At 40.5% G+C, this 27,300-nt stretch overlaps 1 protein-coding gene across 4 annotated transcripts in view; it reads left to right on the forward strand.

Annotated features, from left to right (window-relative positions):
* fam193b (family with sequence similarity 193 member B) overlaps positions 1-27,300 on the forward strand; it is a 105,182-nt gene that overhangs the window by 27,888 nt on the left and 49,994 nt on the right. For 2 of the 4 annotated variants that reach the window (XM_072263670.1, XM_072263667.1), the window contains exon 2: positions 4,981-5,217. The exons of 1 other annotated variant lie outside the window; for it this stretch is intronic. In XM_072263670.1, the coding sequence (XP_072119771.1) occupies positions 4,981-5,217 (237 nt within the window). The remainder of the gene's footprint in view (positions 1-4,980; positions 5,218-27,300) is intronic. One more of the 4 variants, XM_072263668.1, reaches the window with a different exon arrangement.

Raw genomic sequence — 27,300 nt, forward strand, 5'->3', positions numbered from 1 at the left:
CTACTTTTGTCCCTTATTTGGGAGTGAGAAAGTTGGCAACCCTAGACACTAGTGTAAGTTTCAGAGGTACGCAAGATAATGACACCACTGTTTTTTGTTTCCCAGTTCTTTTACATTTGGGGAATGTTGGAATTTAAAGGGGGAGAAGTGTTGTAAAGTGAGCATTATAAAGTTAAGTTAATACCAATTAGGACAATGGTAATATAGCAATACGCCTGCTACAGAAAGCCGTTTGTAGACATAGGTTGTTTCTGGGGTTGCGGGGTTTTACTTCTGGTCTTTTCTGCGCATGCGTGTATAAGCCCCTCCATTGGTTTTGCCGTCCCAGATAAAGTTGTTCCTTTGCACATGAAGTTGTTGAGTGGTCCTTTTTCAAAGTAGAAGTTACTACAAAAGGTATGAAGTATTGTAATATTCTTAAAGAAAGACAGCTATGGCTTGTTTGATATGCTAGTTACAATGTTTTCTTGGTTGAATTAATTTGAAAGTTTGACAAAAGCATTTTATGTAATTCAAATATAATTAGCCCAAATAAAAGCCCTCAAGTTGGAAGTACAATCTGAGTTGTTTTTTCTCTAAACGATTTAGTGGGTAGATCTTGCCTTTCACTGAGGCCAAGCTAGGGGTTCTTGGGCTTAAAAAGGTTGGCGACCACTATTCTAAACTCTAGTGAGTACAGGCTCAGAGCCATCAAACACTCCTCAAACATTAACATTTTCAATTCTGGGGTCATTCTTATAAACCTTTGAATGTTCTTCAGTGCTAGCATTTGGCACCAGGAAAACTTTGGGGATTACTACCCTTGGGTGCTGCTTCTTAACCCTCTATACTCATTCGTTTGTACTTCAACCCTTGTTCTTTCTTTGTAATTTGTACCAGCATGTGCAGTGACCTCCGGCTGTTCTCCCATCCCCCTTGAGTCTTCTGCACCCACTCAGTCTTATCCATGACCTTATCACCTAGGAAGTAGCACAGCATCCTGGTGTCTCTTCTGTGGCCTCTTTGTCCACTTCACTGTCGAGTCTCCTGTCAATATCACTCTATCTGAATGTCCCCTTTCACTATGAGCCTTACAGCCAGTTGTGCCAGAAATCTGACTGAACATCCCTTTAGCAGTATCCAAGGGATATCCCAGTTAGTGAGGGAAATAGCCACAAGGCAACACTGCCTCCTTTCCTTACTTTTCTTGGTGGCCACCTGTATATCTGAAGCCTGTACGTTGGGTGTAACCACCTCAGTCTTATCTATGAGGTTCTCAGCCTGTCAGATGGACCGGAGTACATCTAATTACAGTTTCAGTTCCTGGACCTGGTCTGTCAGGAGCTGCAGCTGGGTGCACTTTCCATACATGCAGTCATCAGCAAAACTGAGGCTCCCTGACTTCTCAGATGTTGCACGATGTGAAGCATTTGTGAAGCTTAGGATAGCTTTTGCAAATTTTTCCCATTTTCATCTGTTTTCCTGGATGTCATTAGCTCACAAACATCTGTAAGTCTGTCTCATTCTTGAGAATTTATATTAACTTAGAATCCAAGAGTTCCAAGGTAGAGACAAGTGCTTTCTGATAATCTCACTTGAATGGCCAGGCTCTTATTTTAAAGTTGCTTCCTGGTTTAGTGTTCCTTTTTCTAGAGTGTATATTTGTATTTTATGAATTTTTTGTTATTGTTTTGGATGTTTTGACAGGATTATCCCTTGACCTAAGCTCACTGGTGAAGTTCTACAGCTTCTTGTATTGAGGATTGTGATATTTATTGAAATTAAATGTTTTAATGCTTTTGGATAAGAAAAAGTACTTAAGGAGCAAAATTACACTGATTATTGAAGTAAACAGCACAATACACAATAAATGGCCCTAAACATTACAAAAGGTGCTGTGTTAGGGCTTTTAAAAATTTTATTTTGGGACTTTTTTTTTATTACTAGTGCCTGTCAAAATTCGGAGTTTTAGTCATTAAGGTGTTTCCTGCAGGAAGTGCATCAGCTTTTCATCTCTGGGTTGTAACTGACTTGGAAATTGATAACAGCAGGAGCAGCAGATTAGTTCAATGTCTACAGATTATCTCAGTTTTGTTTTAAATCATTTCTGCTTGTGCTTATACTGTTCTAGCCTTTTCCTGCAGAGTCCACCAGGACACAGAAGTAAACTGGATTGATAGTTTGTATGTGCATTTTCAAACCCATATGCAGTTTTCTTATAGCAGAATATATTCTTTATTGATATTAATTGCAAGTACAGAATTTAATGGTAAGGAAGATTTTACCGGAGTGTAGCATTTTTTCCCCAGACTGAGAAACTCAAATTCTAATTATCATTACACAATCTATTTCAGGTGTGTCAGTGCTTCCTACAATATTTATTAGTTATTTAAAAAAAACATTTATAGGACATGGTGGGTGTTGTTGGTAAAGACACCATTTATTACTCATCCAGTTATTAGTGATACAGTGATAGTGAACCACCATTTTGAACTGCTTCAGCTTTGTATTAAAATATCATAACTTTTTAAATTTGAATTCTGGACCATGTCTGTGTGTTTTGGATTACATGGAACAGTACAGCACAGGCCCTTCATCCCGCAATGTTGTACCAGACCAATTAAATTAGTAATCGCACAACACACTGGAGGAACTCAGCAGGTCGGACAGCATCCGTGGAAATGAACAGTCAATGTTTTGGGCCGAGACCCTTGGTCAGGACTGAAGAGGGAGGAGGCAGGGGCCCTATAAAGAAGGTGGGGGGAGGGTAGGAAGGAGAAGGCTGGTAGGTGCCAGGTGAAAAACCAGAAGATAAAGGGGAAGGGGAAGCAGGGAGGTGATAGGCAGGAAGGGTGAAGAAAGAATAGGGGAAAACACAATGGGTAGTAGAAGGAAGCGGAACCATGAGGGAGGTGATAGGCAGCTGGGGGAGGAGGCAGAGTGAAATAGGGATAGAGGAAGGGAGGGGAGGGAATTACCGGAAGTTGGAGAATTTAGTGTTCATGCCAAGGGGCTGGAGACTACCCAGACGTTATATGAGGTGTTGCTCCTCCAACCTGAGTTTGGCTTCATCATGGCAGTAGAGGAGGCCATGTATGGACATATCTGAATATATACATTGTGCATAGACAGGGTCTCCCGGTTGCCCACAACAGACTGGATCTCCGGTTGCCACTCAGTTCAACTCTGTTTCACATTCCCATTCAGATATGTCCATACATGGCCTCCTCTACTGCCATGATGAGGCCAAACTCAGGTTGGAGGAGCAACACCTCAGATACCGTCTGGGTAGTCTCCAGCCTCTGGGCATGAACATTGAATTCTCCAACTTCCAGTAATTCCCTCCCCCTTCTTGCCCCCATCCCAGTTTCACTCTGCCCTCTCCTCCAGCTGCCTATCACCTCCCTCTTGGTTCCGCCTCCTTCTACTACCCATTGTGCTTTCCCCTATTCCTCCTTCACCTTTCCTGCCTATCCCCTCCCTACTTCTCCTCCCCCACCCCTTGACCTTTTCCCTTACTGTTTTTTCACCTGGAACTTTCCAGTCTTCTCCTTCCCACCCTCCCCCCACCTTCTTTATAGAGCCCCTGCCCCCGCCCCCCCCCCCCACCTTCAGTCCTGATGAAGGGTTCTGGCCCGAAACGTTGACTGTTTGTTTCCAGAGATGCTGCCCGACCTGCTGAGTTCCTCCAGCGTGTTGCTTTGACCTCAGCATCTGCAGAGTATTTTGTGTTTAAATTAGTAATTGAATGGCTAATTAAACTAATCTCTTCTGCCTACACGATGTCCATATCCTTCCATTTCTCTCACTTTCATGTGCCTATCTCTTAGAAGTCCCTACTGTATCTGCTTTTACCACTATCCTAGGCAGTGCATTCCAGACATCTGCCACTCTCTGTGTGGGGCGAAAGAAACAAACTTGCCCCTCACATCTGCTTTGAAATTACCCCCCTCACCTTAAATGCAAGCTCTCTGGTGTTAGACATTTCAACCCTGGGGAAAAAGACGCTGTCTACTGTATCTGTGTCTTTTATAATCTTATAAACTTCAGCCCCCGTCATTGCAGAGAAAACAGTCCAAGTTTGTTCAACCTTTCATTATAACACATGCCCTCTAATCTAAACTGCATCCTGGTAAGCCTCTTTTGCACCGTTTCTAAAGCCTTGACATCCTTCCTATAATGGGGCAACCAGAATTCTATGTAATATTCCAGATACAGCCTAACTAGAGTTTTATAAAGCTGCAACATAACTTCCTGACTTTTGAACTCAATGCCTCGACTAATGAAGGCAAGAATCCTACACACCTTCTCAACCACCCTATCAACTCGTGTGGCCACTTTCAGGGAGCTATGAACTTGGACCCCAATATCCCTCTGCTCATCAACACTGTTAAAGGTCTTGCCATTAAAGGTGTACTGACTGTTTACTTTTGGTCTACTAAATTGTAGCACTTCACATTTGGTCGGGTTAAACTCCATCTGTCATCTCTCTGCCCATAATCTGCAACTGATCTATATCCGGCTGTATTATTTGCCTGTTTTCTATGCTAGCCACAACACCATCAATCATCATATTGGTGATTATTCAACCATTGTAGATGTGAAGAGAGTTACGAAATTTAGATCCTTGCAAGAATTCAAGGACTTGGGATGTTAGTGCCTAAGTAGGTCTTGATATGATAATTGCAGGAGATACGATGATATTTTGTTGGAAAAAACAACATTTTAAATATGTTTAGTATAGGTAAATGCCACAAAAAAAAAGTTGATGAGTAGATTGAACATTTTGGCTATTGACATGAAATTGAATGATACAACTCTATACCAATTTAGCATGAATGTATGGTGCAGAAATGCAATAGAAAATTGTGTCAATAAAAAAAAGTATTTTCCTTTTGGTGGATAATCTAGTGAATTCTACAGCTATGATATAATTTTTAAAAAGTTCAATAGATAGAGGTTTTTAAAACTATTTGGTCACATATAACCATTTAATTTCAGGCCTCCCTTACTGTGCACCAGCTGGCAAAGGACTGTTGCTTGTTGTGTCATCATGAGCGTAAAGAATGGGGGACTCAGCAGAATGGGATTGTGGATCTAAAGAAGCTGGCCAATTCCATGCCAGCATTGACTCATGGCCTTCTGGAGCATATGCCTCTCTGGATATGTCAGACCTGTCAAAGAAGAGTAGAGGAAGAAGAGCAACGTGCAATTATTGAACAGGCTCTAATGGTAAAAGTAAGCTTTCTTAATAATATCTGCATTAACCTAAAATCTCTATAATTCTGTGCAAAAAGTAAATGGTTTTCGTCATTGTGTTCTTCATGAATTCTGAAATTCAGTGGATTTTGGTTAATTGGGACTCATTGGCTCAATTAAGCGGCTGTCCCAATTAGCTGAAGTTTCATGAAAATAGTCAAAAGGTGTAAAAAGACAAACTACCAAATAACTGAGTAACAATTTTTTAAATTAAATACAGAACAAATTGGAACACTTTCAATAGTACTACAATATTATAAAGCTGTGTATTAGTTCCTAATAGTTGTCGACGGAGGAATTCATCCTGTGTATACTGCTGTGTTCTTTTGATTGACGAGAAATGAACAAAATCAGTGTAGGCACTTAATGCAGATAATGGACTGCCTTCATACAATTCCTTTAGATGATTGCATCCTCCAAATCTTAATTTGCATTGTAAGGTTCAAGATGATTGGAGATTCCTTCAAATTCTTTGTATTTCCTAACTTGTTGAAGTAGTGAGATTGTTTCATTTGTTTCTGGCATCTCCAAGCCTGAATGCTTGAAACCACAGTGAGCACAACAGTTTTGAATTGTCTTACTGCTTATTTCTCACCAACAATCAGTTTTTTCAACTTTTTTTTCCAACACAAACATACATAACTGATGCTATTTAAAAACTGTCCTAAGGAAGGTGTCGTGTTTAGTGGCCATCCAAGTGCACGCAACTGACACTAGGCAACTTGGGCAACAGTTTCCTGTCCCAATTAAGTGGCGTAATGTCCCAAATAATGAATGGATGTCCCAGTTATTTTCTTGATTCATTTTTGTTCTTTAAGATTTGTCCCAAGTAATTGGCTGCCCTGATTAACTGGTGGCCCAGTTAACTGGAATCCACTGTATTTCCATCCATAGCATCAATTTTTTTTTTGAATTACACAATTGTAGTCAAACTTGTAAACTTAATGATCATAGAAACATAGAAAACCGACAGCACAATACAGGCTCTTTGGCCCACAAAGTTGTGCCGAACATATCCCTACCTTAGAAATTGCTAGGCTTACCCATAGCCCTCTATGTTTCTAAGCTCCATGTACCTATCCAAAAGTCTCTTAAAAGACCCTATCGTATCCGCTTCCACCATTGTTGCTGGCAGCCCATTCCACGCACTACCACTCTGAGTAAAAAACTTACCCCTAACATCTCCTCTGTACCTACTCCCCAGCACCTTAAACCTGTGTCCTCTTGTGAAACCATTTGAGCCATGGGAAAAAGCCTCTGACTATCCACACAATCAATGCCTGTCACCATCTATCAAGTCACCTCTCATCCTCCATCACTCCAAGGAGAAAAGGACGAGTTCACTCAACCTATTTTCATAAGGCATGCTCCCCAATTCAGGCAACATCCTTGTAAATTTCCTCTGCACCCTTTCTATGGCTTCCACATCCTTCCTGTAGTGAGACAATCAGAACTGAGCACAGTACTCCAAGTGGGATCTGACCAGGGTCCTATATAGCTGCAACATTACCTCTCGGCTGCTAAGTTCAGTTTCACGATTAATGAAGGCCAATAAACCATATGCCTTCTTAACCACAGAGTCAACCTGCGCAGCTGCTTTGAGCATCCTATGGACTTGGACCCCAAGATCCCTCTGCTCCTCCACACTGCCAAGAGTCTTACCATTAATTCTATATTCTGCATCATATTACCTACCAAAATGAACCATTTCACACTTATCTTGGTTGAACTCCACCTGCCACTTCTCAGCCCAGTTTTGCATCCTATCAATGTCTCGCTGTAACCTCTGATAACCCTCCACACTATCCACAACATCTCCAACCTTTGTGTCTTCAGCAAACTTACTAACCCATCCCTCCACTTCCTCATCCAGATCATTTATAAAAATCACGAAGAGTAAGGGTCCTGAGACAGATCCCTGAGGCACTCCACTGGTCAGCGACCTCCATGCAGAATATGACCCGTCTACAACCACTCTTTGCCTTCTGTGGGCAAGCCAGTTCTGGATCCCCTTGGATCCTATGCCTCCTTACTTTCTGAGGTATCTTATCAAATGCCTTGGCGAAATCCATATACACTACATCTACTGCTCTTCCTTTATCAATATGTTAAGTCACATCCTCAAAAAAAATTTAATCAGGCTTGTAAGGCATGACTATTCCTAATTGTATTATACCTCTCGAAATGTTCATAAATCCTGCCTCTCAGGATCTCCTCCATCAACTTACCAACCACTGAAGGAAGACTATAATTTCTTGGACTATCTCTACTCCCTTTCTTAAATAAAGGAACAACATCCGCAACCCTCCAATCCTCCGGAACCTCTCCCGTCCCCATTGATGATGCAAAGATCGTTGCCAGAGGCTCAGCACTCTCCTCTTCTGCCTCCCACAGTAGCCTGGGGTACATCTCATCCGGTCCCAGCGACTTATCCAACTTGATGCTTTCCAAAAGTTCCAGCACATCCTCTTTCTTAATATCTACATCCTCAAGCTTTTCAGTCTGCTGCAAGTCAGCACTACAATCACCAAGATCCTTTTCCATAGTGAATACTGGAGTAAAGTATTCATTAAGTACCTTTGCTGTTTCCTCCGCTTCCATACACACTCTCCCACTGTCACACTTGATAGGTCCTATTCTTTCATGTCTTATCCTCTTGCTCTTCACATACTTGTAGAATGCCTTGGTGTTTTCCTTAATCCTGCCCGCCAAGGCCTTCTCATGGCCCCTTCTGGCTCTCCAAATTTCCTTTTTAAGCTCCTTCCTGTTAACCTTATAATCTTCTAGATTTCTAGCATTACCTAGCTCTCTGAACCTTTTGTAAGCTTTTCTTGACTAGATTTATTACAGCCTTTGTACACCATGGTTTCTGTACCCTACCAGAACTTCACTGTCTCATTGGAACGTACCTATGCAGAACTCCACACAAATATCCCCTGAACACTTGCCACATTTCTTCCCAACTTTTCCCTGAGAACATCTGTTCCTCCTTAAGTTTCCAGTTTCCTGCCTGATAGCCTCATATTTCCCCTTACTCCAATTAAATGCTTTTCTAACTTGTCTGTTCCTATCTCTCTCCAATGCTATTGTAAAGGAGATAGAATTATGATCACTATCTCCAAAATGCTCTCTCACTGAGAGACCTGACACCTGACCAGGTTCATTTCCCAGTCAGTTAGGATATGTTATTAGCACATGTCATCTTAATTGTTGCTGTTTTGAGCTTGTGTCCATACCACCATTTTGCATAATTTTACAAAGCCACTGTGTTGAATTCATTGATGCCAAATTGTTTTGTTGTGATAGGAAACGTTAACCACCTTTTCACAGGAATAAGGGATGCATTAGGTTTCATTGAATCGTTGTGTTGCAAAATCTGTGTCTTGGTTGAAATGATGTTCTATTAAACTGGTGTTTGACAAGAAGGAGAGCATGAATGGGATCAACAAGAGAAGGAATCATAATGTTTTACTGGCAGCACTGTTGTATGTGATCCTTGCCTTTCCTGGTGGTGTGCTGAGGATCTGATTGAGTTCTGGCACGGCCAGTATTCCTGCAGCCATGAAGTGATTGAAGTGATCTTAATGCCTTGTGGCTCTGTGGAGTGAGTAAATGTGCAAAAGTTGCTTTGTGATGGTAGGTACTGGGTTGCTGGTGAATACTGCTGTCAGTCCCGAGATTCAGGTTTGCATGCGAGACAGCACAGTGAGTAAGTGGGGACAATGAATGCCCCTGAGATGGTTACTGTGTTTGGGTGAGCTGTGGAAAGAAGGGCGGAAACAGTTGTTTTCATTATATTAAATGGGGGTGATGAAAGCGAGACTTAAAGATGGCTGGTCTGTCAACACATCGTGCTGACTGGAGTGCATTCCTGAGCTGTGCACTTCAGTGCTGAGTGATTGTAAAGCTCACCCAAATCTGCTAACCACCAGCCTCCCCAGCGTCTGCTCATTGCTTTTGTGATTCATTCTACTTTGAGTTATGTGGTGGTGCGATAACTGTTTCATCGTTGTAGAAATGCCAGATTCATGGCACAGTAGAGAACAGACACTATTTTGAACCACAGTGGGCTATATAGCTGCAAATGTTAGCACGTGAGAATCAAGGGTGTTGTAACTAATCAGGGCTATGCATGGTAACTGTCCTCAGGCCCAATTTAGGAAAATTGCAATCAAGGCTATGTTTAATTGTATTGTATAAATAATATTTTCTACTTTTCCCCCCACTCTTGATTTGTTTATGGATTATGTCCATGTGAATGATTTGTTCTAAATTAGCTTCTCCAAAGAACTCCATTCGTAAGTGAGAGACACATAAAGTACCTTGTAAAAGTACTTGGCCCCAACCCTTTGTTCACTACCAGGGATTTTGATCAATTTAACTGAGATTTTTTTATTTGTGAATCACATGCTCCTTTTTTTTCCTGTAGAAACCAAAAATAGGGAAAATTGTAAAGCGTGAAAAACTAATACTGTAGGAATAGAATTAGTTGGAGGATAAATGCGTGGCTGAGGGGTTGGAGCAGGGGGCAGGGATTCAGATTTCTGGATCATTAGGACCTCTTTTGGGACAGGTGTGACCTGTACATAAAGGGTAGGTTGCACTTGAATCCCAGGGGGACCAATATCCTGTTGGGGAGGTTTGCTAAGGCTATTGGGGAGAGTTTAAACTAGAATTGCTGGGGGGTGGGAACCGAACTGAAGTGACGGAGGAAAGAAAGCTTGGCTCACAAATAGAGAAAGCTTGGAGAGAGTACGAAAGGGAGGTTAGGCAGGAGATAGAGAAGGGACGCGCTCAGACTGATGGTTTGAGATGTGTCTATTTTAATGTGAGGAGTATTATGAACAAAGCGGATGAGCTTAGAGCGTGGATCAACACTTGGAGCTATGATGTAGGGGCCATTACCAGGACTTGGATGGTGTAGGAGCAGGAATGGCTACTTTAAGTGCCAGTCTTCAGATGTGTAAGGGGTTTCTTCTTTTATGTTACTGTGAAGGCTAAGAAAATGGCTTCTTTGTTATGTGATAATGAAAATTCCTTTTCTGTAATAATAACTGCGATGTAAGGAGTTCTTTCTCTCTGCTTGTTTGGGTTATATTATTGATAAGAGGGGAACGAACCAATTGGGATAGATGTTATTCTTTCTTATGTGTCTGTAAGCTATTGTTTTCGCGGGCTTTGGCACATAAGGTGTGATGGGGACAGAGAGAGGAGATGCGATGCTGTGACCCTGGATGGCGGGACCGACCCCGAGCGGGAGTCCGAGGCCCAGGGTCTTCGGCGAGGAGAGGAGACGAAGACAGACTCGTGGAGTGTCTGGTCGACCACCATGGTTGGTCCCAGGCAGTGGGTCGAGGTGGTCGGAGGGGATCGAATGATGGAAAGAAGACTCCGTTATTTGAGCTCCAGCTGTTGTGCACAAAGTGGTTGAACTTTGATAAGTTTGGTGCCTTTTACTTTCCTTTTATATTTTATCTCTATTAATTACATAATTCCAGTAATATCTATAAATTGTAATCATTTAAATGCATATGACGTACTGTCTGTTATTTGGCGGGGTGGGGTACATCACACAGCATCCACCCAAATTTGATTACCCAGTTTGGCGGGGCCGAAGGCTGCTCCCCCTAGATGAAAGCGAGCTGAGCGAGCCTGAGGCTTACCGGGGGCTACAGATGTTCAGAAAGGACAGGGAGGGAGGCAGAAGACGTGGGGGCGTGACAGGGATAGTGTTACGGCAGCAGAAAAGGAGGAAGTCATGGAGGGGTTGTCAACGGAGTCTCTGTGAGTAGAAGTCAGGAACAGGAAGGGGTCAATAACTCGACTGGGTGTTTTTTATAGACCACCTAATAGTAACAGGGACATTGAGGAGCAGATAGGGAGACAGATCCTGCAAAGGTAATAATAACAGGGTTGTCGTGGTGGGAAATTATAATTTCCCAAATATTGATTGGCATCTCCTTAGAGTGAGGTGTTTAGATGGGGTGGAGTTTGTTAGGTGTGTTCAGGAAGGTTTCTTGACACAATATGTAGATAAGCCTACAAGAGGAGAGGCTGTACTTGATCTGGTATTGGGAAATGAACTTGGTCGGGTGTCAGGTCTCTCAATGGAAGAGCATTCTGGAGATGATGATCACAATTCTATCTCCTTTACCATTGCATTGGAGAGGGATGGGAACAGACAAGTTCAGGAAGCGTTTAATTGGAGCAGGGGAAATATGAGGCTTTCACGCAGGATCTTGGAAGCATAAGTTGGAAACAGATGTTCTCAGGGAAACGTACAGAAGAAATGTGGCAAATGTTTTGGGGGTATTTGCGTGGGGTTCTGCATATGTACGTTCCAGTGAGACAGGGAAAGTATGGTAGGGTACAGGAACCGTTGTGTACAAAGGCTGTTGTAAATCTAGTCAAGAAGAAAAGAAGAGCTTACGAAAGGTTAAAAAAAAAAACTGATGATAGAGGTCTAAAAGATTATAAGGCTAGCAGGAAGGAGCTTAAGAAAGAAATTAGAGCCAGAAGGGGCCATGAGAAGGCCTTGGCGGGCAGGATTAAGGAAAACCCCAGGGCATTCTACAAGTATGTGAAGAGCAAGAGGATAAGATGTGAGAGAATAGAACCAATCAAGTATGACAGTGGAGAAGTGTGCATGGAGTTGGAGGAGGTAGCAGAGGTACTTAATGAATACTTTGCTTCAGTATTCACTACAGAAAAGGATCTTGGCGATTGTAGGGATGACTGCAGCGGACTGAAAAGCTTGAGCATATAGATATTAAGGAAGAGGATGTGCTGGAAGCTTTTGGAAAGCATCAAGTTGGATAAGTCGCCGGGATCGGATGTGATATACCCCAGGCTACTGTGGGAAGCGAGAGACGAGATTGCTGAGCCTCTGGCCATGATCTTTGCACCATCAGTGAGGATGGGAGAGGTTCTGGAAGATTGGAGAGTTGCGGATATTGTTCCCTTATTCAAGAAAGGGAGTAGAGATAGCCTAGGAAATTATAGACCAGTGAGTCTTTCTTTAGTGGTTGGTAAGTTGATGAAGAAGATCCTGAGAGGCAGAATTAATGGACATTTGGAGAGGCATAAGATTAGGAATAGTCAACATGGTTTGTCAAAGGCAGGTCGTGCCTTACGAGCCTTATTGAATTTTTTTTGAGGATGTGACTAAACACATTGATGAAGGTAGAGCCATAGGTGCAGTGTATATGGATTTCAGCAAGGCATTTGACAAGGTACCCCATGCAAGGCTTATTGAGAAAGTAAGGAGGCATGGAATCCAAGGGGATCCTGAACTGGCTTGCCCACAGAAGGCAAAGAGTGGTTGTAGATGGGTCATATTCTGCGTGGAGGTCAGTGACCAGTGGTGTGCCTCAGGGATCTGTTCTGGGACCCCTACTCTTGGTGATTTTTATAAATGACCTAGATGAGAAAGTGGAGGGATGGGTTAGTAAATTTGCTGATGACACAAAGGTTGGAGATGTTGTGGATAATGTGGAGGGCTAGCTGGGCTGAGAAGTAGCAGATGGAGTTCAATCCAGATAAGTGTGAAGTGGTTCATTTTGATAGGGCATATATGATGGCTATAATGACCAGCCTTAATTACAGGTGGCCCCCGTTTTCCGAACATTCGCTTTACAGCACCTCACTGTTATGAAAGACCTATATTAGTTACCTGTTTCCGCTAACAGAAGGTGTTGTCACTGTTACAAAAAAAGGCAGCATGTGAAAAAAGGCAGTGTGCGCTTGAGCAGCCAAGCTCCTCCCCCGGAACTGCATTCTAGCTGGCATTGCTTAAACATGTGCTGTATCTCAATTTATTTTGTGCATCCGTTAGCAAGATGAGTTCTAAGGTATCGGAAAAGCCTAAAAGGGTGTAAGGGTGTTACACTTAGAGTAAGACTAGACGTAATTAAGTGTTTCGATCGTGGTGAACGAAGTAAAGACGTTGTCCGTGCGTTGAACTTGCCTGCGCCCACCATTCGCACTATTTATACTCAGAGAGAAAGAATTTTGAAAGCTGCCGATGTTACTGTTGGTTCTGCTCGTAGCAAAGTGGTCTCTCTTAGTCCGCATCCAATAATGGATAAAATGGAAAGTCTATTGCTTGAGTGGATTGATGGTTGTACAAAGCGTGGTGTTCCGTTAAGTATTCTTATACTTGAGAAATCAGTCAGTCTTTTTAATAAGCTGAAACAGAAAGCACTGGACGATGTTGATGAAAGTGTTGCGAAAGTGGAATGTAAAGGTAGTAGTGGGTGGTTTCATCGGTTTCTGAGGCGAGGGCAGCTTCATAGTTTAAGCAGTGGTCCCCAACCTCCGGGCCGTGGACTGATGCATTGCCGCGAAGAATGCAGTGGTGCAGTGGTAGTCAGAATGCACCCAGCACATCTTAAGAAAAAAGCTGAAATAAACAAGCTAATTAATTAGGTGCCACCTGGCACGTAAATGTCGGCCCAGATCAGAGGCAATTGCCGATTGCGTCAGGTGGTTATTCGTATAAGCAAGTGTTTAACTGTGAAGAAACTGCAGTTTATTGGAGTCTTCCCAATTCCGGTAACTGAAACTACACTGTACATACATTATTTCTACTTTATATAGGCTGTGTATTTATATGTGTTATTTGGTATGATTTGGCAGCTTCATAGCTTAAAGGTTACCGGAGAGAGTGTTTCTGCTGAGAGCGCTCCCACGAGATTTTCGCTGCGCTATATAGTGCCGCAGAAAAGTATTTCTACTTTATGTAGGCTGTGTACTTATCCTATCATTCCTGCTTTTACTATATGTTACTTTATTTTTGGTTTTATGTGTTATTTGGCATGATTTTGTAGGTTCTTTTTTGGGTCTGGGAATGCTCAAAATTTTTTCCCATATAAATAAATGGTAATTGCTTATTCACTTTACGATATTCCGGCTTACGAACTGTTTCATAGGAACGCTGTACCTTCGGATAGCGGGGGAAACCTGTACCTTGGTATCTTTATATCACAGGATGCTAGCAGTAAAGTAGAATTGAAAAGAAGAATTGCCGTTGCCAAAACCATCTTCCAAAAATTGAAACCCATTTTTACCAACGGACACATTTCTATAACAACAAGGCTTAAGCTGCTAAAATGTTACATCTAGTCAATCTTGCTGTATGCTTCTGAACCCTGGACTAAAACACCAGAACTCCAAAGTAACTTAGAAGCAGCAGAAATGTGGTTTCTTAGAAGAATGCTGAAAATGTCATATAGAGATAGGGTAGCTAATGAGACGATGCTCCAATGTGCCCATACAAAAAGATCTTTAATGAGAACATTAAATGAGAGGAAACTTAAATTCCTGGGCCATGTCATCAGAAAGGGAGAAATAGAATGCCTTACATTACAAGGTCGTATGCCAGGGAAATGCGGAAGAGGAAGGCAAAGAAGAAAATATATGAACACTGTGAAAGAACTAACAGATCTAAGTGTGCGACATATCATTGACGCTGTGTGGCATCGTTTGATGTAGAAAGCCATGATCGCCCAAGCGTGCAACACACAAGGCACATGAAGAAGAAAGTATATATGGTTGCAGAATATAGCATTAATGGTAAGACTCTTGGCATCATGTAGGATCAGAGGGATCTTGGGGTCTGAGTCCATAGGACACTCAAAGCTGCTATGCAGGTTGACTCTGTGGTTAAGAAGGCATATGGTGCATTGGCCTTCATCAACTGTGGGATTGAGTTTAAGAGCTGAGAGGTAATGTCGCAGCTATATAGGACCCTGGTGAGACCCCACATAGACTACTGTGCTCAGTTCTGTTCACCTCACTACAGGAAGGACATGGAAGCCATAGAAAGGGTGCAGAGGAGATTTACAAGGACGTTGCCTGGATTGGGGAGCATCCCTTATGAAAACAGGTTGTGTGAACTTGGCTTTTTCTCCCTGGAGCGATGGAGGATGAGAGGTGACCTGATAGAGGTGTACAAGATAATGAGAGGCATTGATCGTGTGGATAGTCAGAGGCTTTTTCCCAGAGCTGAATTGGCTAGCACGAGAGGGCATCATTTTAAGTTGCTTGGAAGTAGGTTCAGAGGAGATGTCAGGGGTAAGTTTTTTACGCAGAGTTGTAAGTGCGTGGAATGGGCTGCCTACGGCGGCAGTGGAGGCGGAAACGATGGGGTCTTTTAAGAGACTCGTGGATAGGTACATGGAGCTTAGAAAAATAGAGAGCTATGGGTAAGTCTAGGTAGTTATAAAATAAGGACATGTTTGGCACAGCTCTATGTTTCTATGTAAAAATTCAAAAACTGAAATACAAAGGTTCAAACATATTCATCCCCCTTTGCTCAGTAATTAGTTTGAGCATCTCTTGTGGCTATTACAGCCAGTAGTCTTTTTGGACTATTATAGAATCTAATAGCTTTGTAAAGTGACGGAGCAAGGTTTGCCCATTCCTCCTTACAGATTGCTCAAGCTGTGCCTGATTTGTTGGGAAGCGGCGATGGACAGCAGTCTTGAGATCCTGATAGAGATGTTTCATCGGGTTAAGGTCAGGACTCTGACTGGGCCACTCAAGGACATCAGTTTTCTCCATTTGGAGCTGCTCCATGGTTGCTCTGGCAGTGTGCTTTGGGGTCGTTGCCCTGCTGAAAGATGAACCTCCTTCCCAGTTAACAGCATTCATCTTCCCATCAGTCCTGACCAGATTTTCAGTCCCTGCTGCTGAAAGAATTCCCTGCAGTATAAATATTGGATGGGAGGTTAATTGCAATTATAAAAAGTCCATAGTGTAGATGAGTAGTAAGAAACTGCTGGATTGATGGGAATGTGATGAGAAGGAAATGGGATAGGATAGGATCAGTGGAAAAATGGATCTATGTAGACAGGCCTGTTTCTGTTATATTCTATCTGCTCCCCACCCCAACCCGGATTTAATGATGATGGAAGTCATGATAAAAATCTTTTTTCCCTTTTCCCCTCTCTCTGTTGGTCTCTAATATACTTTCAGGTCAATTACACCTTGTCATGTGAACACCGTAAAGCTCTTCCTTCTGTATCCTCAATACACTTGCCCCTACCTCAATCTTGACTGAATGTGATGCCTGACCATTTCTCACAGCTCTTGACATTTTTTACCCCAATTTGACCCCAATTCTTTGTATTTGTGCTCTGATAACCATGTGCCAATGTTTGCTTTTCTCAACTGTTACTTATTCAATAAGATATCATTCATCCTAAAAGCTTTTGTTGTTTTGTCATGTAGTTTTGCATGGATTACCCTATGCTTATTAAACATATTACCAAATGTATTATTAAACGTATTACCATCTAATTTTTCTCCAAAACATCATTGTCTGTGGTGGTGCATCTTTCTGGAATCTTCTTTAATGTTTCTTTTCCAGTGGGAACAATTTCAAGGTATTTACTTGACTGGACCTGTCAAATGAATTATATCTCTGTTGGGCTTTATAGAGATCAATACCAGTTTTTTTTTCCTCCAGCGTATTCCTGTAACCATTATAGAAAATCTTTCCTGAAAGCTGTCTGTCTGGGTGAGCTACTTTCTTAAAATCTTGTGCCCAGAATTGGACATAGTCCTCCATTTGTAGTCTAACCAGGATTGTAAAGGGGTTCATTATAATTTCCTTACTCTTATATTTTGCACATCTGTTTTAAAACTTCCTGGAACCTGTGTTCTTTTTTTTTTACAAGCTTTCTGAATGTGTTGAGTATTCTTCCTATCAAAATGATTCACTTTTAACTTCTGTGTCGTGTCCACCATTTCTACCAGCCTATGAATATTATTGCCTATTATGAAGTGTTCCTTCGAATTCTGTTACTGTTTACTGTACCTCCAAGATTCATGTCAAGTGCAAACTTAGAAATCGTATCCCTGCCAAGTCCAAGTCACCAAATACATGAAAGAGGCAGCTCTCATTGATTCTTGGAAACCTTACCGTTGACTTTCTTATTTTAAAAGGAAACATATCCTGTTATTTTGCACATTAAAGCCATGTTCCTGTCATTGCTGCTGCTTTCCTTTTTTTTATTTATTGGGTCAATTTTGTTGGTATGTATAATCTTACCAAATGTTGTTTGAGAGTCATCATACAATCTCCATTATCTCATCAAGAAACTCAGGTTGGTTAAACCCAATTTGCTTTTTGCACAACCGTATTGGCTTGTCATTCATTAATCCATACTTTGTATTGTAAGAGGATTTCCCCAGCCACCTCCCCAACCCCTACCCCACAATATGGTACTGCCCTTATTCTTACTCTTACTAGTTAGTAGATCCCCAAACTTTCCATGTTCACCTATTCATCTGGTCTTTTTTGTCAGTTCTTGCAGATTAGTTGCTCACTTCCATTGGTGGACTGTATTGAAACTAGTTATATAAGGAGATTTCCTGCATGCCACTGAGGGCAACAAAGTCAACTATGAACTGCCAGTTTTTTTTTAATGCTCTTGTAAATAAAATCAACAGCGAGTATCCCTTCACTTTATTTTTTGTCCACCTTTATCTATTTATAATCTTGGTCTATTGAAAATGTAGCCTTAAATGCATTCCTTTTCTAAAATTTTATCATGTCTTTGTCCAAAGTGAGAATATCACTTTTAAAGAATCAACTGAATAACCCTTCTCCATTTCTTCTCTTCCTCTCCCTTCTATAAGGTCAATACTCGAAAATATTACTTCATTTTTTTATGATGCTGTGTGGCAATTCTACACATTCCCTGTCTATATTTTCAGATCTTCAGTGTTTAAATTCGGGTTTGTCATAGATCTATTTTTGTTATCTCTCCCTCCAATTTTGCCTTGTCAACTTCATTCATTTTTGAAGTATGGGATTTCCCCCTTTTGATTCATACAAAAAAAAATCTCAGTTTCTCATTTGACTCATTAGTGAAAGTAATCAAGCTTTAGTTGTACTCATTAGGAGCAAAGCTTAATGTTTTTGTATCAAGCTTTAAGAATCTTTTTGATAACTTGTATAATTGTGCTTGAAACAACTGTTGTTAACACACTATGAATACTGTATAAGACAAATGCTGGGGATACAAAATGACATGATATTCTGGTTAACACTCACAACATGCTGGAGGAACTCAGCAGGTCGGGCAGCATCCGTGGAAATGATCAGTCAATGTTTCGGGCCAGAACCCTTCGTCAGGACTGAACAGGGAAGGGGCAGAGGCCCTATAAAGAAGGTGGGGGGAGGATGGGGGAGGGAATTACTGGAATGAACATAGTGGTATGATCATTGATTTCTCCAACTTCCGGTAATTCCCTCCCCCTCCCTTCCCCCATCCCAGTTTCACTCTGCCCCCTCCCCCAGCTGCCTATCACCTCCCTCGTGGTTCTGCCTCCTACTACCCATTGTGCTTTCCCCTATTCCTCCTTCATCTTTCCTGCCTATTACCTCCCTGCTTTCCCTCCCCCACCCCTTTGTCTTTCCCCTTACTGGTTTTTCACCTGGAACCTACCAGCCCTTCTCCTTCCCACCCTCCCCCCACCTTCTTTATAGGGCCTCTGCCCCTCTCTCTTCAGTCCTGACGAAGAGTTCCAGCCCAAAACGTTGACTGTTCATTTCCACAGATGCTGCCCGACCTTCTGAGTTCCTCCAGCATGTTGTGAGTGTTGCTTTGATTCCAGCATCTGCAGAATATTTTGTTTATGATATTCTGGTTTATTTCCCATTTCAGAACTTGTTTAAAATAGAAGTTTGTTAAGAGTTTTTTTTCTTTAGGGCATCTATTTGATTGCCTGAGAAATCTCGAAAATTGTTTTGTCTGCATTGCAAGTACTTCAGTTTTGTGAATTTGCTGCATGTACTCATTTCCCTGCTATTCTTGACCGGTATAGAGAGAATTGGATAATTTCTCCATTTCTCATGCTTGGAGTGACTAGGATTCATTTTATTGTACGTGCTCTTGTCTTCCATTCACTATATTTTCCTGGAACGATCCTGCTGTTTACACGTTTCATGTAAAGCCCTCATGAAGTCAGTTCATTACAAAGTGATCATGAAGGCTTCATTCTTCCATTCTCATGGAGGATAACAGAACTATACTGTGCAAACAGAATTTTGCCGAAATTTTACTGTAAATCATGCTGTACTTCAGTCATAGCTACAATACAGCTCATTAGGAGATACAGAATGCCAGTGGATATTGGCATACATTTTAAACAAGTTTTGCAAGATAATCAGTTTAAATTTTAAAAGAAATTTTGATACTTTCATACTTCAAAGTCCTAAAAGATATATTGCGAAGTGTTTCATAGCCATTTAGTTGTTTCTTGTTCGGCTATTGTTTTGACATAAGGAGTGATCACTCAAGTTGGTTAGGCTGCAACCGGAATGTTAAGTGCAGTTCTGGTTACTGTTCTATAGGAATGGCTCTAGCTTAGCTCCCAGAGTACATGTTAAACATACAATTAAATTGTTATTTTGGCTAAGAGTAAATGTTGTCCTTGATATTAGGTGAGTTCACCTATTTGTCCCTGAAAAATGTAGAGAATTTTTTTTCAAAAAAATTCAGTCTTTGTGGGAGGACAAGACTTTAGTTTATTATCCTTAACTTAAAGATGGTCCTTCAATCAGTACTATGTTCCTTTAGCTTTTGCAGTGCCTTGTAAAAGTATTCAGCCCTCAACCCCTTTTCACATAAATCAGTATTACAGCCAGAGATTTTGATCAATTTAACTGAGAATGTTTATTTGTGTATTACATGCTCCTTTTGTTATAGTAGAGCCCAAATAACAGGGAAAATTGTAGAACATGAAAAGCTAAACATTCAAAAACTGAAATGTCAACAGTTCAGAAGTATTTATCTCCTTTGGTTAGTACTTCATTGGACCACCTCTTGCAGCTATTACAATGAGTAGTATTTTTGCATAAGTTTCTGTTTGCACTGCATAATGTGAAGGAGTAAGATTTGCCCAATCTTCCTTGCAGAATTGCTCAAGCAGTGCCAGGTTATTTGGGGAGTGGTGGTGGACAGCAGATTTGAGGTCTTGCCAGAGGTGTTCAGTCGGGTTAAAGTCAGGACTCTGGGCCACTGAAGGACATCAATTTTCTTTATTCGAAGTCACTTCATGGTTGAGTTGGCAGCATGTTCCGGGTCATTGTCTGGCTGATAGACGAACATCCTCCTCAGTTTAAACTTTGGCAGAGGCTAGCAGGTTTTTTATGCAGGATCTCTCTGTATTTAGCAGCATTCATCTTCCCATCAATCCTAACCAGATTTTCAGTCCCTGCTGCCAAAAGGCATCCCCATAGCATTCTTTACATATGCACCATATTAGATTTACACCACATATCCCACTTGAGGCCAAAAAGTTCTACCTTAGTGTCATCAGACCACAAGACCTTCTTCTGCATCTTTGCAGTATCTTCTAAGTGATGCTTTGCAAAGTCTTTACGGGCAAGGATTTTTTTTTAAGCCAGGGCTTCTTCCTTGTCACTCTTCCATAAATACCCTTTTGTGAAAAGCTTAGAGATTGTGGGACCGTGACCAGCCACTGACTTCTGTTCTCTGAGTGACTGTTGGCGTCATAATATTCTCTCTTACAGGTGCCATTCTTCTCCAGTGACTAAGTTTAGAGGGGTAGTCTGACCTAGGCAGTGTGGCTGTGATCTCTTAATTTTTCTCTTTTTCATGATGGACTACACTGAGCTCTGAGGTATGGCCAGTGCCTTTAAAATGGTCTATACCCTTCCCCATATTTGTGCTTCTCTATTATCAGTTGCCTGACTTGTTATGAATGTTCCTTCGTCGTCATTTTGGTTTGTTCTGTTAAAAATCTGCCATACTGATGGATCTTAGAGAGCAGCTACTTATTCTTACGAATTCACTGAAAGCAGCTGATCTTTCAATTTTCTTCATCAACAAATTAAGTGAATTGGTAAGGCAATATTATATTGGACCTGAGGAAAGTTAGCATAGTTATAAAGTATAATTATAAAGGGGATGAATACTTTTTCAATGACATAATTTTGGCTTTTAATTTTTAGTAAATTGTTGTCAGGTTTTGGAATTTTTCTTTTGATTTGACACGATGCACAATATTTTTTAGATTAGTTCAAAATCTTACTTCAATATATTTCAAATTTAGAAAATGAGACATTAATTTGTGAAAACAGTTGTGGGGACTGAATACATTGAACAACATTTTTTTGTAAGTGTTGCTTCCTGAGAATTTTTTTTTTGTTTTGTTAGACCACTTGAGGCTGAACATAAATGTAATTTCAGACGACTGGTATCACATAGGAATTTGGAGAAACAAGAAATTTACTTTTATTGAATATAATGAGTTTAATTTCATAACTGTTGATACTTTGCAGTAGTTCAACTAAGCTAAAATGTTTTGATAATTTTAGAATCAGGTTTAATATCAGCATATATTGTGAAATTTGTTGACATTGCTGCAGCAGTATAATACAATACACAATAATAGAGTAAAAAAAACATTGAGTTATTACAGTACAGAGGAAGAAGTTATTCCTGAACTGTTAAGTGTGTGCCTTCATACTTCGGTACCTCCTTCCTCATGGTAGTAATGAGAACAAGGCATGACCTGGGTGATGGAGGTCCTTAATGATGGACACCGCCTTTTTGAGGCATCGCTCCTTGAAGATGTCCTGGATACTGCAGAGGCTAGTGCCCATGATGGAGCTGATGAAATTTACAACTATCTGCAGCTTACTTTGATCCTGTGCAGTAGTCCCCCTCGAATACCAGACGATGACGTAGCCAGTTAGAATGTCCTCCATGGTACATCTGAAGAAATATTTGAGTGATTTTGGAGACATACCAAATCTTCGCAAACTCCTAATGAAATATAGATGCTCTCAAGCCTACTTTGAAGCTGAATTGATATGTTGGGTCCAGGTGAGATCCTTGGGAATATTGACACACAAAAATTTGAAATTGCTCACTTCTGATTCCTCGATGAGGACTGGTGTGTATTCCTTCGTCTTACCCTTTTTGGAGCCTACAATCATTTCTTTGGTCTTGCTGATGTTGGGTGCACGTTTGTTGCTATGACACCACACCTGATATATCTCACTCATGTACACCCTGTCATGTACATCGCCAAATTTATAGATGGCATTTGAGCTGTGCCCAGCCATGTAGTCATGGGTGTAGAGATAGTGGAGCAGTGGGCTAATCACACATCCCTGAGGTGTGCCATTGTTGATTGTAACGAGGTGGTGATGTTGTTTCCAATCTGCACAGATTATGATCTATTAGTTAGGAAGTCGAGGATCCATTTGCAGAGGGAGGTACAGAGGCCCAGGTTCTGGAGCTTTTCAGTCAGAATTGTAGGAATAATTGTGTTAAATGCTGTGTTGTAGTCAATAAACAGCATCCAGACATAGGTATTTGTATTTTTGTTTGTTCTCAGTGCTTGAGGACTCTCGTTTAAGTGTCCAAAAATAATCAGCTGGCATTGAAGGATTCCAGTTGCCCTGATACAATTTCTCCATGTCTGCAATATCCTGGTGAAACCTTTCAACATGCTCGTTACTGACAGCACCAAGATTTGCAGGGAAGAAATCTAAATGGGAATGCAAATATGAGGAGACCAGGCTTTGTCATGGTCGCCAATCTTACATCCAAAGTAGAGCTCATAGGCTTTCTTAATAAGAAGAGTCATGCTCTGTCTTTGAGGTTTAAGTGTGTACTTGTCAGAAATACATCTGAAAGTATCGCAGCTGTTGCAGCATTGGCAAGACACTTTGCTATCACAAATACTCCTGAAAATACAATTATTTTATTATAATAAGCACAAGCATTATGCCATGCACGTGGAGCATGTACATCAACATGATTGCAAACCAATATGGACGTAAATGTAATGCATAGAACGGTGTGTGCATGATGCTTTTATAGCCTTTCTAAAGCCTGTCCTGCCATGAAGCATCTGCCCTGCTTCAACATGCTCAGGCATGCCTGGACAAGATAGAAAACTTTTTCCTCTTGCATTGTGGGCAACATTTTAATTGGCGAGTTATGAATTGAAATAAAAAATATAGGTGATTACAAAAAATGTAGGTGATCAGCTCCTGATAAATCCAAAGATACACTCAGAACTATTCAGTAACAAAATCTTTGTTGTCCAGTGATATTGTCCTGCAACCTGTACAGTGGGCACTCACTGTATATCAAGCTGGTTGTACTTGGGCCCTGGAGTAGAATATGAACATATAACTCAGAAACTTTCATTAGACTAATATCCAAAATAAAATTACTTAAAAATAGAAAATTCTCATAGACAATGCACGTTACTGTTTTCAATTTCAAAGATTAAGTCTGAACTGCACAAAATGACAAAGACCAACAAATTTATTTTTACCCTTTGCCGTCCTTATGGAAAGCTTTATGCCGGAGGGAAGGATTGACCTTAAGGACATTGAAGAGCTGTTTTAATGAATTGTAAAAAGCATTGACTAAATGGTAACTATGATTGTTTAGACCAGCAGGATGCAACCAGAAATGCGCCAGTTTCGAAGGTTTCTTAATGTGTTGAGAATGTTAGTGATGGTATGCTTGATGTATGGAGGAAGAATCAAAATCAACTGGAGAAAAGATACAGAGTTGTCAGCAGCAAAAAGGAAGAGAAGTAATTAGACCAGCATAAGAGTCTGAACCCAAGGCATTTCTTTCACTAATAAGTTTTACATTTACAGCATCTTGTCTCAGTTGCTTGTCCTTTTCGCTATTGTCCCATATGCCCAGTTTTGTTAATTACCTAGTTACTGACAAGTACTTAACAGCATTTTGTAAAGTAATTAAATAACCTAAATGTGGCCCCACCATTGGGGGCCTGTTACAGCAAAATGTTAACCTTTTATTGATTTTTCACCTATATTTAACGTGGATAGTTGATTTTGTGTTAACCGCCACCTTGTGTTAGTGGAGTTAATTTGAACTATGGAACGACAAAAGGTACTGAACTGATTAGATCTCATTATCTTCGACTCTACATTATTCAGTCTCGCAAGGTGAATTTCTGCTTAAGCACTTTATGGTAATTAAATTCCAAGCTGTATTCTGATATAACTGCCACCCAGAAACAACCAGGATCAGTTTGGAGGATGAGAAAAGATAATTTTGGGTGCAGTTTTTAACTGTAGGCGATTCAGAAAGGTTGTTTGTTGTTTTCAAGTGTTTTTGTGCTTGGTGGTCATGGGACAACTTGAAAGCAATAATGTGCCCAAGGCATCAATAATTGTCTCGCATTCTTTCTTTGATTCTTCTTTGGTTAATTTTGCTAAGAAAGAAAGGGACCTTAATGCACAGATAACAATGAAACAAAAAAGAAATTACACCCCATATTTCTTCTAGGTAGCTTCCAACCTGATGGCATGAACATCAATTTTTTTTCCTTCCAGTAAATTTTTTTTCCCTTCCCCTTTCCCTCTTCTATTCCCCACTTTGGCCTCTTACCTCTTCTCCTCACCTGCCTGTCACCTCCCCCTGGGTCCCCTCCTCCTTCCTTTTCTCTTGTGCTCCACCCTCCTCTCCTATTGAATTCCCTGTTCTCCAGCCCTTTACCTTTCCCACCCACCTGGCTTCATCTATCACCTTTTAGCTATCCTTCCCCTCTGCCTGCCTTTTTATTCTGGCATCTTCTTCCTTTCCAATCCTGAAGCAAGTTCTTGGACTGAAATATTGACTGTTTATTCTTTTCCATAGATGGTGCCTGACCTGCTGAGTTCCTCAGAATCCAGTTTAATTTCACTAGCAGATGTCATGAAATTTGTTGTTTTGTGGTAGCAGTACGTTGCATGCAATGCATAATAATAACTAAATTACAGTGAGTACAGCATATACAGTATAAAAATAAAATAAAATTAAATAATTAGTGCAAAAATAGAGGAAAATTACTGAAAGTGTTCATGGGTTCATTGTCAATTTTGTGATCAGCATTTTATGTGTGTTGCCATTATTTCTCTGCTTTCTGCAACAACGCCATTCCATTCTCAGCTTTCTCTGGTTCCTTTATATCTATCTGAATTTTAATGCCTCTGAGATGTCTTCCTTTTTTAACAGAGGCCCAGGTTTTGAAGCATGATTGGTAAAGGGATTAAGGATTATGGAGAGAAGGTTGCAGGAAAAAAGCAGCCATGAAGCATGGAGCAGACTTGATGGGTTGAGTGGGCTAATTCTGTACCTATACCTTAAGGTCTAAATGGGAGAAGAATCTTTGATCATGGCTAAATGTAGTTGATAAGCATGTGAAGAAATAATTTAAAAGGGTATTGGAACTAAGTAGAAGGGGATTGGGAGTGATGGAAATTGCTATGCAGTTAACTGGAATGAGCCAAATGGGCCAAAATGGCTACTCTATCATTATGTAATTTTCTTACATCTAGATTGTTCTTGCATTTTAGTAATGTATTGCCTATGGAGTTGGAATGTTGGTCTTTGCGAAACAATACTATTTGTATATTATGAAAATGTTGGCCCTTTTAAGTCTCTACCTTGTCAATATTATTTAATTTTATATGAACTCCCGCATTTCTTCTCTTACCTGAACAGTATTCTTACCGAGCAGGCCTTGGTTATGTGGGCTGGTAAAATGGTGCACTGTGATGTAAATAATACTCCCATTCCAATTTTAAAAAAAGTTATGCATTTACAACTTTAGTACTAAATATGCTCAAATATTATAACTTGACTTGCAGGATAGCACTTTTGTGTATTAACAAAGTTTTGGTGTGTAATTTCTATTATGCTGAACTGTATAGTTAATTATCATGTAGCTTGATCAAATGCAGATAAAACTAAGGAAGAATTCTGGGGTTCTTTCTATTAAATAAGTAATGAATGTTTGGCTATTGTCACAAAATGGTAATCTAGTCTTGTTTTAAGGCTATAATTTCAATTGTGAATTAAGATTATGGCGAAGAGTCTCCATTTGGCAGCGCGTGGAGTAAGACGTCTTTTTGTCTCAGCTCCATTTTTTTAATAACTTCTTCCACTGCTAGAGCTGTTTTAAGTTTGAAGATCTATTATACTTGCTGATGGATTTTACAGTTTAAATACGATGGCTGGGACTGAATTGCGTAGCGGCAAAACTCTTCCTGAACCTCAGCAAACGGAGAAATCAGAGGAAGTTTTTACTCTAGAAAAAATGTTCTCTTTAATGGAAGCTACGAATGTGAAGATCGGTATGTTGGATACCAAAATGGATAAACTGACAAGAGCTAATAAATTGTTTGAAAAAACCATCATTGTTATTCAGGAGTCTTTGAAGAGTCTGGAAGATCGATGTCAGACGCTTAAGCAGAGCAATCACAGAATTGAAAAAGATTTTGAATTAATGGATGAATTTATTAAGGAACAGGATCTGAAGATATCTTTTATGGAATAGAAAATTAATGAGAATACTTCGGAACTATCAAGGATTAAGAAGAAAATGATTGATTTGGAAAGCAGAAGTCGCAGGACGAATATACGTATACTGGGTTTACCTGAAAATACGGAAACCGGTGAGCCACTTAAGTTTTTTTCGAACATGTTATATTCACTTCTTGGTGACATTCTTGAAGCTCGTCCGATATTGCACAGAGCCCACTGAATTAGACATCTTAAATCATCAGTCAAAATTAAATCACCGGCCGGAATTAAACCACGTCTTGTTATTCTCTGTGTGCATTATTTTTCAGCCAAAGAAGCTATTCTTCGGAATGCAAGGAAAGGGGATAAGCTAATCTCTAATGGAGTCCAGATTTGTATAGTGGAAGACTATGCCCCAGAGATTTATGCTGAAAGAATCAAATATTGCGAAGTGATGGCGGAATTTTTAAAAATGAATCTCCGTCCGTCCCTGCGCTACCCCACACGTTTGATGCTTACTCCACCAGACGCTCATCTGAGACGGATTGATTCTCCAGAATATGGTTGGAAATTTATAAAAGAGTTTAAGTCTACTCTGCAAGCAATTTGAAAAGTTAATCCGTAGCTGGGAGAGGTTTGTAATCCCGTTGATGAAAGTTTGCTTTTCGTTTTATCAATGATCAGATACAGACTTGGTTAACTTACTTAGATCTGTTGTTTATTTGCTTTAACGGCTAAT

This window comes from Mobula birostris, chromosome 7, assembly GCF_030028105.1.
Source record: "Mobula birostris isolate sMobBir1 chromosome 7, sMobBir1.hap1, whole genome shotgun sequence".
Taxonomy (NCBI): domain Eukaryota; kingdom Metazoa; phylum Chordata; class Chondrichthyes; order Myliobatiformes; family Myliobatidae; genus Mobula; species Mobula birostris.